This window comes from Semicossyphus pulcher, unplaced genomic scaffold (assembly GCF_022749685.1).
Source record: "Semicossyphus pulcher isolate SPU_LCO1_2020_fin unplaced genomic scaffold, fSemPul1.0.p SCAF_5, whole genome shotgun sequence".
In the NCBI taxonomy this organism is placed as follows: domain Eukaryota; kingdom Metazoa; phylum Chordata; class Actinopteri; order Labriformes; family Labridae; genus Semicossyphus; species Semicossyphus pulcher.
The window spans coordinates 30,831,310-30,846,839 of NW_027211726.1; the positions used below are offsets into that span (position 1 = coordinate 30,831,310).

At 39.0% G+C, this 15,530-nt stretch overlaps 1 protein-coding gene across 1 annotated transcript in view; it reads left to right on the forward strand.

Moving 5' to 3' along the window:
* The window catches only part of eepd1 (endonuclease/exonuclease/phosphatase family domain containing 1), a 35,732-nt gene that overhangs the window by 17,219 nt on the left and 2,983 nt on the right, over positions 1-15,530 (forward strand). The window contains exons 3-5 of the mRNA XM_069681613.1: positions 2,450-2,501; positions 12,829-12,939; positions 15,330-15,464. Coding sequence (XP_069537714.1) covers positions 2,450-2,501; positions 12,829-12,939; positions 15,330-15,464 — 298 coding nt within the window. The remainder of the gene's footprint in view (positions 1-2,449; positions 2,502-12,828; positions 12,940-15,329; positions 15,465-15,530) is intronic.

Sequence of the window (15,530 nt, forward strand, 5' to 3'; positions counted from 1 at the left end):
ACATGCCAGTCAGACCACGAGTGCAGGAAGTGCTCTCCTCATGGCTGAATTTGCCCTTGAGAGCGCTTTGCAGCCTTTGCAGCATGACGTGTACGACCATGTGTAGGATTTGTGTTGTAACTCCTTCTTGTTCTCCTTCACAAGTGCTGCCTGATTACATTACACCTGCAGCCGGTGCAGGTCATTAACCCCGGGCTGAGTAACAGAGCTCCTGTCAGGGCCTGCAGCTAAAGAAAAGACTGTTATGCAATGAGATTTTCTGTGTGGCTGATTTTGGATTAGTAGGTTAGAGGTGAATGAGGTCAAGGCTGTGCCACCAACTTCTTTTCATCGTGTCGCAACACAGCGAATCAGTTTAGCATATGGTAATGAAGACTGAGGCCAGTGTGTATGAGAATAAAGCCTTATGTAACTCTGTGCAGCAGCATTTTTTCACCTTGTTGTCTGATATAATCACCAGCTCAGACTGATATTGTGTGTATCAAATAGCTTCAGGGAACTAAGTTGATTCACCTCTTAAAAAAGACCATAATGCAAATGAAGTACTGAGAAATGCTTCCCTCACTTCTGCCGCAAATTGCATTGCCAAGCAGTCGCTCTTCAGAGCCAAGTGCAGGCAGGAAATGTATTGCTTTTTATTGTGCTGACTGTTGGTCTGGAAAATCATTTAAAGGTAAACAGATAAATGTTTATTGGGCTGTAACAGCCCCTCCTTCACAGCGCAATAACGTGTTGGCAGATAGGATTTAGGACACCAGCTCCAAACACCCTCAAGAACACTATAACTCACATTTTCTCTGCTCTCTGCCAGTAAAAGGAAAAATGAATTTGCCCTGAGGAAACGTGCAGTTTTTTATCTTGTGAATCCAGTTCAGGGAGAAACACTAGAATCTGCTGTATCGAAAGTACAGTAACTAACCCTCTCCGTTACACAATATGTCATTTCTATGTGCATTATAATAGAAGAAAGACTTTATAATGCATTATTTCATATGTTTAGAAATCCAACATCCAACAGCCTTAATTGTTTCCTTAAAGGGGAGTTCCACTATTTTTAAAACCTGTGCATTATTTGGGGGTTTAATTGGCTAATTAATTAGGTACAAACAGTTTTGTTATTGATCCAGTAGATCGATTGAGCCTGCAGCCTTGAAACAGGCTGTAATGACTGCAACATAATCCAGGGGGGCAAATACCCCCGATCAAAGAACGCCCACTTGTTGCCACTGACAGGCTCAGATTGTTATTCTAAGTGTCTGACAACATTACAGACATGATCCCTGCAGACATAGACCTTTTTGTTACAGAGGAAGATGATTTCCTTCCGCTGCCTCGATCAGTTAGTTTTGTGTTATTGTGTAGGAATCGAACAAACCATTTTAAACACCAAAGTCAGGGAGCATCACTAATAAACTCACAGATTGTGGCAGCGGTTGACCAGCAACTCCCGTGCGAGTCTGGTGTCTTTGAAGAGTAACAGCTGTTTGTAGTTAAAATAAAGTATCTTAGTGTTAAACAAAAAGGTCTGTCTCTGTAGGGATTCTTTTTACAGTGTTGTCAGACACAAGAAAAAACAAGAACTTTTAATGGATGTACTTTCATCGGGCGCGTTCGGAATCGAGGTTTATTTTGGTGTTTTGGTGCAGAACAATTAAAACAGAACTAGAATAAAATAAGTAGACTTATAAACAGAACAGGATAAAAATAGGCAATAAGAATAAAAATATAAAACACAATAAGTAGAATACAAAATATGTACAACAGGTGTAGGTGTTCACCAGTAGCTAACGTTGTAGCCATTGCGTCTGACTGGAGCAACCTACTGGATCATTCTCTAATACTTTTTCACCTTTTAATCATCACCTTGTTGTTAAAGAGGAAGCTGCTTTATTGAAACCAGAAACAGAGGTTACATCGCTCTCTTCAAAGCCACCAGTCTCTCTGGTCCCCTGCTGTCTTGATCGGTTAGTTTGTTTGTGTTATTGTGTTGGGTTGGATATGAGCTAATCCTCAAAGTCTTACTTTGCTTGACCTGAATTTGCGTCTATTTGCTTCTTTGCATTTAGTCTGTTAATCTTGTGTTTTTCTGAACCCACCTTCAGGCCGGTTGCAAAATAATGATGTCTTTAAAGTAACTGACTCAAACACTTGGTAAATGAAGAAAATGATCCAGTAACTATCCTTACTCACTGCTTTAATAATTCATTACTCCTTTTAAAGTCTCATTTTAAAGCAACCAAGATTTTGAAATTTCTGCCTTTGACGTGAAGAAAACCTCGCGTCATTAGATGCTACATAAACATTTACTCAAATCGGCTTCAAAGACTTTAACTTGATGGTCACAAAAGCCAAATACAATTGAGTAGTTTGTGGTTTGTAGATGTCAGGTGCTTGTTGATGATATGTCTGTGTGTGTAAATCTAAAACTCTTCCTCCCTCTCTGTTCCAGCATCAAGTTACTGGCAGTGCAGGACCTGCTGGAGCGCGAGGCTCTCGATAAGGTAAAGTGGATCTCTCTGCCGGGTCACGCTGCTGTTTCTGATGGGCTTTGATTTGCAGCATTGTAAATGAGATGACTCACCGCGCTGAAAAATGCACTCCTAAACTCTCACTCAGTGTTTCCCATTTGTTTAATGTGTTGCTGTTATGCAAACGTTCCCCCTTTGCTTCCACTCTCTCCTCTCTCTGTGTGTCTCCTGAGTGTGAATGTCCTCTATTTCCAGCCTCACATTAAGGTTGAACTGTGTTAGCGCTCTCCTGAGCTTTCATTACTATAAATACGACAGCGGTTGTTAGGGGTTGGAGGGTGTCCTCTTCAGCAGTGTCAGTAATCAGGATACATTGGATTCAGTTTTTTATTCAGATACGTTGATGGAGATAACAAAAAATAAGTTAGCATAAATCAGCTAGCATATTTTGTCTGACAGTTTGGAGCTGTCACAGAGAGATTTCTAATAAAGACAAATGACACAGAAACATATTGGATGCTGTAGCTTACAAAGTTTATCAGGATTTGAGGACGTTTGCATTTTACGGCTTTCTGGATCACAGATCAGAATCTTTTTCTGCATATATACTGCATATTTATAGCATGATTTGTCTTGGAATACTCAGTGAATTCATTAATTTATACTCTGATTATCCTCCACACAAGAACTTTTAACCTTTATTTTGACATTTATGCTAACAGTAAACCCAGAAAACAAATAAAATGCTAAAAAGTTATATTTTCAGACGTGGGTATGCTATATTTTTTAAGTTTAAGATGGAGCCAGGCTAGCTCCTTACCATTGATTTTGTCTTTTAACTTTTTGCAAATCGAGTTTTTTTAAGGAGCAAAAATCCAAAAAAGAACATTCAAAACATCACAAAACTCGCTACTTATTGGGGTACTTGGTGTACTACTGTAGCTGGCAAGCCAGCTGCTAAAAATTCTAGCAAGCCAGGAACATGCTAGCACTAATATACATTTCACAATAGGTCCACAAGTTTCTTGATATTTTCTTTGTGTTTGCATGACTGGTCTTAAAACACTCTCCCAGCTGTCTTGCTAGCTAGTCATACCCGGTCACTTAGCAACTTCCTGTAGCTACGTTGATAATGGGCATAATCCTCACAAGTTATTCACAGTATGTGTTTATGGCATTGACTTTCGTCTCTTAACTGTTAAATAATCACGTTTTATTTTGTGCTTTGGTTTCTACTCCAACAAAAAAGATTCATTATAAGTACATAATTTGCACTTCACAAAATATGTGGTGCTAAAAGCTAGGTGATGCAGCTACTTGCAGGGGTAGAACAAAAGCTGTGTAAAAATTCATTTTTCTTTGTGAAACAGTTTTAACACAAACAAAGAATACATGTAGAATTTATTATCACAATATACGCTTTGCTAAAAGCTAGTTGACCCAGTGACTAGCCACTTGCAGGGGGACTTGGGGAAGAACGGTAGCTGGTAAGCTAGCTGCTAAAAATGCTAGCAAGCCAGGAACATGCTAGCACTAATCTATCACATCTATCTATTCTCTATTTACTCGTCGTATTTACTCCCTCTGGCATTTTACAGAATAACAGAATAAAAGTGGATGATGCAACAGCTAATGTTCCAAATGTTGGACTGTACAGCTTTTTTTTTGGCAAAATATTATTAAAGATTTGCTTTGTATTCAAGAGCAAATACTTCCATGAAATTATTCAATTCTGGTTATACCAAGCCTGAAGACATCGCATTTTAGGACCTGAACCTGCCAGTACTAATAAACTCACAAATATTAGCACTGACATAAGAAGTACAGTCAGATCTCCCACTCTCTTACTGAGCAGAAAAGTAGGGCGACTGCATTACTACACAAATGTCAGTGTATCCGTGAAATGTCAGAGTTCAGCAGTGCGCTGAGCAGCATGATGTATTCCTGTTCAGCCTACACACTTGTTTGCATACGTGCAGTGTCACCTTCTGTACGGGATACCAGATGGATCCTTGGCAGAGAAATCAGAGCTCGGTGGAAAGGGAAGTAGGTCAGCAGCAGAGTATTTTGGACGGAGAGCGGGAGGTGGTGGGAGGACGAGTTAACTCTGGACAAGCTTTAGCCCACATCACAGTGTTTTCGCTCCTGCCAGCCTCCTACACTGATTCTCTGCCTGTTTTCCCATCTCTTCTGTCTCAGTCATTAGCACCCTCTCTTTTCATCTTCTATCCTTGCAGAGTCTGTTCCTGCAGAGTGTATCAGAAAACTTTTCCATTCCCTCAGATCTCACATCGCAGAACATGGGATAGTGAAGCAAATTAGCTGCAACACATCAAGCTGCTACTGTACTGTTGCTTTGTGCAAAAGGAGTACTCACCATTTTCTCGTTTTCCATCACTAATCTACAACAAGAGTTATGAGTGCACAGAGTGAACTGACCACTGAGCTGCAGCCTGTGTGTCACCTGCTTGTAAACAAGCACACGTTGCTGCTGCTGTCACAGATAATGTTGGCGGGATGATCGAGACTGGCTTTTAGTTGTGGCATGGCGGCTTTTCAATCCTGGTGCTCGTTAACGTGGTGGCTACATATCGAGGTTGGTAACGGAGCAGACGTACCGTAGAGTATTTACTTCAGTGGCTGTACCTGCAGCGCACACACAGCGTGAGGTTGTGTCTTTAGACAGAAAGTAGGAGACGCTGAGCTTTCGTTTCCAAAAGTTATTGTTACGGAGCTGATCATGCTGATGAAACATATATTTGAACACGTTGGAAATGGTAGATAACATACCGTATAAATAACACAACTGCAGCCCACAAGTCTGTTTGTATTTATTTTATTAAGAACGTGTCACTCCACCTGAACTCTCTTTACTTATTCATAAGGGTGTCGCTGAAGCAAGAGTGATAAAAGTAGAAGTTTTCTTCTGTTTGTGGAAAATACACTTAAAAGTCCCAAATAAAGTATGATTATTAATTGTATATATGGACATGAAAACACACTGCATTCATCTGGTATAATTTCCTGTATTTTTTTATATGGCAATGAATACCGCATAACCAAACACTGTAACATCGTAGCATGTATTATTTTATCTTTCACAACCAATAACGCTGTCACAGCCACTGATGGGTACAAGCTAACAAGCTAACAAACAATATGACCAAAGATGCTAACAACATTACCGCTCTGATCATCCTGTAGTTGCTGATTTTGGTGCACAACAGACAGAAAACCATTTTAAACAAAACCTTTATTATTGTATTTTTAGATGCAAAAACATTTATGGAATTGAATTTTAAGAATTGTAGTATTGCTTGTTTCTATTCCAGTCTGTTACACATAGTGTTTTGAATGATGTTGAGTTTACTGTTAACTACTATCTTGTCACTGAAGCTGCAAAATCCAAAATTTGGAGAGAGTTCAATAAGGACTACAGTTAGCATGACCAAATAGACCCTATTATAACATACATAACTTTAACAAAACTTATTGGTAAATGCTAATCATGATGTAATCTAATGTAATCATAGAAATGTCTCTCAACGGACTCTCCTTTCTTAAATGTCAGGTACAAAAAACCCCAGTGCGTTTCACTGTTACGTTGGTGGACGTGTTTGCAGGAAATGTGTGGGGATTCGTCACACGGAGAGCGTGAGCCGGTTTTAGACTGTTGTCCTCCATCTGTTTTGTCGCTTAGAGACTCTGTCTGTGGTTAGACTTCAAACTGATGATTAATCATGCTGTGAAAGGCCTTTCTGGTTACTATCAAACAGGCTTTGTGCAAATACAATAATTAAAATGCAATAACTGGACAAATGGCACACAAACACACACACAAACACACACGCACTCTCCTTGTTGTTTTGTGTTGGTAACCCCGGACACAGTACCCTGCCCTCCCCTGAAGGTTCAGTGGGTTCACTCTTGTTTGCTCCCATATTTCTTCGTTTGTTCATCCTGCTTTAAAGAGGCAGTTAATAGTTCAGTCAGGGGTATCATGAGCTGTTTTCATCTGCGGAAGTAAAGAAGCTTCAATCACATGACCAGGTTTTTGTTAGAGATTATTGAATCAGCATAATTAGATTCAGTTCCTTTCTGACTACAAAGTGATCTCATAAAAGTGTATAAAACAGGATGTAACATACAGAGACATTCTCTTTTTAATAAGTCGTGCTCAGAGCTGAAAGAGGAAGCAGTGCTTGTGACAGAAAACTGAATAGAATTAACAGATGATTTGCTTTCTTACAGTATTGGTGGATTGAACATGTTTACAGCCATTGAATTAATTAGAAAGATGCATTAAAACTATGTGACTCAAATGAGTGTTTTTGACGTGAACTCCTGACTCTGTAGTCTTTCTTGTTCCTTACAGAGTGTTATAGCTTCTTTCAGCTTCAGTGTCTCTGCTGTAATCAGTTTAAGGACCAACAGCAGAGGAGGGGACTCATCGTTTTGAGTTATTTATTTAGTTAAATCCAACATTAAATCAGTGGATTGAATATAAATATTTCAATAAGCAAATCTAAACCAGTGATATTATGGTTCTAAATCAAGGTCAACAAAACACCAATGCAATGGAAGTCTGGCCTGGGTTAAAGGGATAGTTCATGGTTTTTCATCATCAAGTGGGGTTGTATGAGGTACTTATCAATAGTAATACCCACCTAAATTTAGCGTGTTGACGCAGGTTTTTCAGACCTGGGAAGACCCACTTATAAATGCCGATTGTCTCTTTTCCCACTGCCAGTGAAGTGTCCTCCTGTTGGTCTCTTTTCTGCTGCGTCACCGCCTGACGACACAAACGCGCCCGAACCAGGGTTAGTAACCAATGAAGATGTTACGGTGGTTAGGTCTTTGTTGTATCTGTTACTCATTCAGTCTGTTTATCAAACTCGGCGCGGACAAATTTGGAACGATGTTCGAGCGCTGCTCGGACGGAGACGGGCAGAATTTGTAGCTGAGATGACGAGGAGTCTCAGAAGCTAGAGACGGAGCATAGCATCGTGCCAGAAAGGGGGTGGAGATTAGCGTGTCGACACAGGTTTTGTGTTCCCATCAATGCCGATCGGAGCTGAGGCGATAATTACCCGGGTCTACTGCAGAGTGATTTGACCCGGGTCTGAATGCAGATTGTAACCTTTACCACTGAGCAAAAAAGCCGGGTGTTAGTGGGTGTTTGACTTAAGTGTCTTACGTACAGTAGATAATAGTCAGCACGGCCCCTGTTAGGAGAAGCCTGCCGGTGTTTCTACATGGAAGCTAAGTTAAGCACTGCTGCAGTACCACGTACTTCAGCCACTTAAAAAATGCCTACATACAAACATTTCAGTTTCAGTTTTACGCCCTCGGCACTATGTCTTACTCCGCACAACGGCCCTGTATACCTACGCATGCAGTGCACGGTATCACCACAGCTGTTCAGGTCCACAATTAGTTCAAGAGACGTGAAACAAAAGAAAATACAATATTATGGAAATGACAAAATGCCGTTCACAGTGGATGCGACATACATAGATAGATACAACTAATGACACAAAAGCACTTAAAAATACCCCAAATAAATCCAACAGCCGATCATAACAAAGTACGAATAAAACAAACAGTAAATACCAAAACACTGATACCAACAAACTCCAAAAGAAACATCCACAAGTCTTTTAAAGAAAATATTTTGTGATTCAGAGTTCCCCATCCAGAAAGGAAAGTTGGCCTTTTTTCTTCCACTTCCTGTTTCAGTATAAAAGACTTGGTTCAATTAACAAAGTAAAATCACAGATTTCAAACCACACAGATAACCCTCTGACCTCTGAATGTTAACCAAAAAAAAATGCACTCAAATTGGTAAGAAAAGGTGTTCAACTAAAATGTTTACATCTTATGTACTAAAATGACCAAACAAGTAAAATAATAACACTTTGTGTCATCACAAACCTCATTTTCAGATGAAAAAGCTCTTTTGAACCCACTGTTTAGAGCTCGCAGGGAGGAAAAGGTCTCAAGCATTGATCAGCATTTAGGAGCTTAAAAAATATTTTTCTCAGAAGTCGGTTGAGACCAAACACAGAGCTGAAAGAAGAGTACATTTTGGAAATACATTCATTGTGCATACAGAAATATGACAGGAAATTAATGCCAATGATGCTCTGCTAGACATTTAACTTTCTGCATACACATTTGCATAGTTTGTCCCATCAAAGGCACCATACATTTACAAACAGCAACAAACCTTTTAGCTAACTTGTCCTGTGATGTGGTTCTTACTGGATTTTAAAGCTAGAGTTACATCCTCTGTCTGTACAGTGGATTAGCAGTTAATGTAGTAATCAGATAATTAAATCTCTGGCAGTGTAAGATGAACCTGTGCTTCAGCGTTGTTTCCTGTACAGGTGTCAGTCGGGCTTCCAGGCTTTGCCAGGCGCTTCCTCCAGGCCTGGGCTCCCTGCCAAGGCCTTATTACCGCATGCTGCGCCCGCACTTTGGTCCTCACAGGCTGAATTATGAGGGTGTTTTGTGTTTTGGCAAAGTAATATATGTGAGTAATCCATCCTTGTACACTCTACAGGGTCAATGGTCTCAGGGGACTGTGACTGAAAATAAATCCTGTTAGGGGTTTTAACCTCCCAGCAGTCTGAAATCGCTTTATTATTAATATTATTACTTACTCAGCAGAGGACAGACTGCAGTCCTCTGTGACTGTACATCTCACTGCAGCACTGAGTGTCGTGTATTTTATATCAATAAACTAAATGACAAATTGAAGATACATTTGCCTTACAGGGCTCTTCAGACCGTTACAGAATACGACGTCCCTGACCGTAGACCCTCAGACCCCAAAAAGTCCTCCCTCAAAAAACATCTTTTAACATTTTTAAGAGATATCAGATGAACATCTCACACACTGTTTGAGATGCGTCTCTGTTCAATACAAAAAACAAAATTGCACTAAAATCTAGTAGGACTGCATCTCACGATTATTTTGATAGTCGACTAGTCATCGATTGTTGAAATGATTAATCGACTAATCAGATAATGAATTGCACAATGACTCAATGTCTCTTATTTAGCTCTCAGCTTTAAATGGAGTTGGAGGTTCATTGCTAACTAACAATAAAGACAATAAATATGAGTTCTTCATTCAACAATATGTCTTTTAATAAAATAAATAAAAAATCCAACATCGAGTTTTTGTCCATTTAAAACCGACGACAGACAAAGTGCTGATAGAAAAAATACATCAAATCAAGAACACAAGTCCATCATGCCTTCTCTTCAAATGCTCGTGCATTATCGATGTGCTCCTGGGTCCGCTTTACAGATCCTGCAGGCGATCCTTTCCTTTGCAGCGTTGAGACTGAAATGATCCCAGACTTTACAAGTATTAGGATGCGATGGTGTTGCATCGGCCGGCGACAGTTTGCTATGTTTTGTTTACCTGTCGCTTCCCGGGACTGTTTTGCATGTGCAACTCTCAGCAGAGATGGGAAGGATGCGAGATGTCTCACCCCTCAGCAACTCAGCTCCAGAAAACGTTATGTCCGCGCACAGCATGAAAAACACGCACGATGACGTAACTGACTAACTGGCAACAATTAAATTCGTTGGCAACTTTTGTGGACATGTCGACTAATCATTGCACCTCTACACAATAATAATAAATTCAACCAATCGAAGGTAAAAGAAAAAAATTTGGTGGTTTAAGAATTAATAAGCTGCCAGGCTTTGCAGGTTTGTATCCCTGTGTCTGGAAAAATAATAACATTTCTATGTTTAGTTTGAACAACATGACGGGACCTTGAACGTGATGGGGTATTTATATACCAAGGGCACCCTAACAGGGTAACTGGCCATGCACAGCATAACATATCAAGATAATACTTCTATGTTTGTGTTGTATAAAGTGTTAGAAGAAACTGTTTTAATTTATTTCAAGATAAAGGGAAGTTTCTGGACATCAGAGCTGTACTAACGTTGCTAGCAGCATTTTCCGAGAACTTTTTCCCATTGTAGTCAACACTTCACATCATATTTATTATTCAAATTTAGCAGTTTGTCACTTTAAATAACGAGGGCCTCTAATGGAGGGGTCATGTATGTGTGTTCCTGCTCTAGGTGGGGTTCCTCTGACTCTCCCGGTGTCCCACAGCGAGCCTCTCAGGTTAAATTTAGAGTCAATGGCAGGTCAGCCAGAGCAGCAACCTGAGCCTTCAGAGTGTGTCCCTCTGTGCACCTCAATTTCTTTCCTTCCTCCTACTTATTTTATTTCCTCAACAACAGAACATTACAGTACTTTCTTGGTAATGTAAACATGGAGGCTTCCTCTTTCTCCCCGTATTTCCTCTGTGAGATCAGCTGAGGCTATCTGAGTTCACTGAACTCTGTATTGTTTCTGTTAACGTAGCATGTCTTTGCTAATGACCGGTTAATCTGCCCTCAAGTGTTAAAATACAGCACAGCACTCCGAGTGAACTTTGTCACGAGTTTCAGACAGATAAGACGCTCATCAGACGCAGAGATTGTTGTGTTTACATTTAATCGTCAGATAAACATCAGGAGATAATTTTTGAGAACTGTGTCCCTGTAGGCTATCAATTCAAGCTCCTGTGTGTGTGTGTGTGTGTGTGTGTGTGTGTGTGTGTGTGTGTGTGTGTGTGTGTGTGTGTGTGTGTGTGTGTGTGTGTGTGTGTGTGTGTGTGTGTGTGCGTGCATGCGTGCGTGTGTGTTTAGTACATCATGCTCTGATTCTCATCATTATTCTCACACTGTCCTTGGAACTGAAGGCATTTAAGGTTTAGCGTAATAATTGTTCTGAATTTTAGCCATGTAGCACATTTGCTAACACGCCTTTTATATTTCTTTATGTTTATAGAACAGAAGCAGTTAAAGTTTTACATCACTGTTTGACTATTATAAATATATTTGGCCCAATATTACTGCATTTTTCAAGTATGAATTATTAATCTATTATTTTTTGACAGAGAACACACAATTGTTGTGTCTTTATATGGAGCTACTAAGTAAAGGGTGCCTCAAATAGATAAAACAACATAAAAACATCCATTTAAATACACATCATAAATACCTAATATTAATGTATATGGATTCCAATAATATATGGATGATTTTGAATGTGCATGGTGCACTCACATTGAAAGGGTTCAAATTTAGCAAAGGTCTAAGTCTAATTAAGCTATAAGCCTTGAATATAAACTACTCATAGGAAGAACCCACTGCAAGATTAGCTTCTTTTCAGCAACGCTAGACCGCCTGTTTAAGCTAACAAAATGTACCCTAGTCATCCCATTTAGCTAATAAGTCTAAGGTTATGTCCCAATATTATATTTAAGCTTTGCAATAAATGACCCAAAAGGCCAGTATTATTGCTCTTTAATCTTCCATTAGCATCGTTAGCTTAATTTGGAAGGTGTAGCTAGGTCACGCTGAAGCTACTTTACTCAACTTGTCATTGTGTCCACTGTCTGAAAGTGTGTTTTTCAGATTGTAATTGTAAATATAAATGGATACTCAACTGTAGGGAGGCTAGAGTTTGTTAAGTTTATAAGGTGGTAGATAATTTTCAGTGCTGCTGCAAGCAGTTAGCTAACAAATATATTTTGTTAGCTAACTGCCTTTAGCTAACATTAACATGTTTAGCTAAAAATAACATTTTTGGTTAAAATAACAAAGATGTAACACTAGTTGTTCCATTTAGCTAATATTAGCTAATATTTTGACCACAATATACCAGTCTGACTTAATTGTAACCATTAAATACACCAATAGGAGGCAATACGCCTATAAAATAAATCCCCTAGCTTCTGTAACCTCCACTAGTCATTAGCCTCAGTGTACCTTTGCACCGTTTGGGTATTTCTTCATCAAACATTTAAAAACATTCAGCTCTGTTTAGTCTCATCACACAGGTACATACTCTGCCAAAGTAGTTTGGGCTGCAAGTTAGCTTTGGAAATGGTTACCCATATTTTGGCAACTTAAAAAAGTCCCTAGCTTAAGCTTATGCTAACAAAATAATTGCTATATTTTTGTTGACAAGGTCTCAGATTTGTATGTGTCAGAGGGCTAGCAATTCTATTAAGCAAGTAATTTGACAAGTATTTTTTGTTAGCATTTTTAAAGGAAAGACCTAAAAGGCTCATGTGTGATACTCTATGAACTTCCGTTTGCATGGTTAGCTTAAAATGGAAGGTCAAGCTATGAAATGCTGATGCTGCTAATTTAACCTTAGCCTTGATTTTCAGCTAGTAGGCTAGTAGGTACTTCCTTTTCAGATGAGTTACAAACTAATCTTGTATCTGTGCATATTGCTGACAAATTTTCCCGTGTCTTGTTTGTATTGTAGTTCTGTACGGAGTTAAACCAAGGAACACTGGCCAGCGTACGGAGGTGGAAATGGCCACGAGGACTGTGGAAAAGTGTTGTGTCTGAAAAACCGACTGGACACTCCAGCAAGGTACGGCAGCCATCTTTATATCTCCCTTTATTTTTCTTAAATAAAGAGTAAATTCGTACAGATAATATTGGAATAGTTGGTCCTCAAGTCAAGTTTTTTTTCTTTTATTAATAAAATAAGGCAGTGGTTTAAAGTCGTCTCAAGTGGATTTATTTATTTCAAAGAGGTTGTCTCTTGAACTTGAGCGTGGTCAGCTGCCTGTCAGTGTCCTGGATCTCATAAAACAGATGGCTGAAATACCAAAAAGGGTTTTTAAATGTCCTGTCACCTCCAGCTGCTTGTAAATTCAGACAGTACGATAGTGTGATATAACATGAGAAAGGTTTTGTAGTCTTCACATTGTGTACTGAACTCACATCCAGACCCTTGTGGTTGGTTTTCGATGAAGCTTTTCTGAGAGCACACGGGCACCTCAAGACAATTTAACTGAGCAGTTTACTAAATAGATAACATGTGAAAGTGTTCTACAGACTATTTCACATAACCACAGTATTTCTGAAATCCTGTTTACTGCTTCGAAGTGCCCTTGAAACAAAATGTTCCCTGTATTAAACCTGAGTTGTCCTCTGTGCTTGAGGTTTTATTTGATAAACAGCTTCCCAAAGAACACAAAAAACACTGCTGCGGGAGAGGATCAGGTCACCGGAGGGATTTTCTACAAAAGAGAAACAGCACAAAGATTCACTTTTTTCTCAATTTCATGCTGTTAGTGTGCATTTTTTAAAGGGATGTTTCATAAAAGTCGATGATTTGAATCATAAGTCAAGAAGACCCAGAGTGTTGTCCCCTCTTTTCAGTCTAATCTCTGCACTTTGTTCTTTTAGCTGCATCATTTTACACAGAACAATGTAGAAACAACAGCATGTTAGGCTGTAATGACTCTTTAGGGTTCAGAAAGCCGAATTATCCAAAGTCTTTTCCTCTTCCGAACAAACAGATAACAGTTATTTAACGCTAAACAAACCAGTTTCACACTAACAATCTATGTTTATCTGATCTTCCACGGCAGACACAGGATGTTAGGAGGGGCTGCGAGCTCAGCTGCTGCTAATGCTAGCTTGTTTGATTTATCAAATTGTGGGAATCATTGTTCACCAGGTTTTTATTGGGACCTGAATATAAATAAATATGAGTCTGTGCAGCTTTAAATTTATGCATTCAGGTCTTTGCTGTTTACTTCTCCATTGTTTAGTCAACATCATTATAATTAGTTGTAGTTCATTTCAGTCAGTGTTTAATAATTTCTCCCCACCAAAAAACACAAAGAAGTTATATATAAATTATAAACAAAATACATTTTGGGATTATATAAAAAGGAAAACCAAATTAGTGACTGAAAAGATGCAGGCTGAAGCTAAAGCTTATTTAACCTCCTCTTTTTACAAAACATACAATATAAAAAGCAGAGCCTCTCACTACTAAGTCACAGAAGAAAAAAGAGTTTCAAACATTTCATACCGAAGACAAACATGTGACCAACAAGAGTTTCATATTATTCATAAACACTTTAAGTCGTACCTCGATTTCTATTTATTTTGAAACAATATTGTAATTGTAGAAAGTGAACTACACATTTTTTAAGTCCTTAAACATCTCTGCTCTCTCTAAGTGTTTACTGTCTCTCTCTAATGTGAAATAACTTCTGAATACAGTTAGGAAGGAAGTTATTTGTGCTTTTTAACTTAAATCTGCAGTTTTAAGATCAATTAAATAAACTTTTTAAGCATGTAAATAATAAATAGTGCGTTTTCGTTCATCTATTCCTACATGAAATCCTTGCAAGCTTCTTTTTATTCCTGATAATATTTAGATTAACAGTGTTTTGCTTTGACTCTGGATTAACGTGTTCACAGCAGTTTCCCCACAGAGATCACTAAAGGGTCATTGTCATGAAACTGTCTTTGAACAAGCAGAAAACACAGCGGTGTGATAACTGCTGCAGCCTTGTTAGCTGATCCTCTGTCTATAATACATCTCTGTCTTAAATTAGGCCTTCTGACACAGTGGACTGCTGTTACCCAGCAGACAATTACCTCAAGGCTAGTACAGTGCTGTAGGAAATAATCCAATTAAGCCTGGATCATGAAATCCATGTACCATTGCATTACAGTGAACGTTTGTCTTGTTCGTGTCTGTAACAGATCAATAAGAAGGCATGATTCAGCCTTAATAATAAATAACATTTCCTTAACTACAGTTGGTCAAATACTGTTATAAACATTCACGGTTGCTCTAAACAGTGTCTCCTTTACTCTGTAATAACAGCTTAATTGTTCTAGTTCAAGTGAATCTATTCACTAGTAATGATGTTGAGGCTTTTATTTATTTGAGGTAATATGATAACCTTTGAAAAATATCTGACTCCATTTCCCATGATCCTCTTCCCCCAGGGAGTGAGTTACTCCGGCTTTCTGTGGGACAGCTCGTCAGGTATCGACCTGAAGGACGCTGCAGTCCTGGAGTCTCCTGTCATCAATGGAAACGGGAATCATACCTGCCCTCGCCTCTACCTGGCTCACTTTTCTGTAAGTAAAGACCAAATCACACCGTAAGGTTCAGATGAGGAATATTTACTACTGACCAAAACTTAA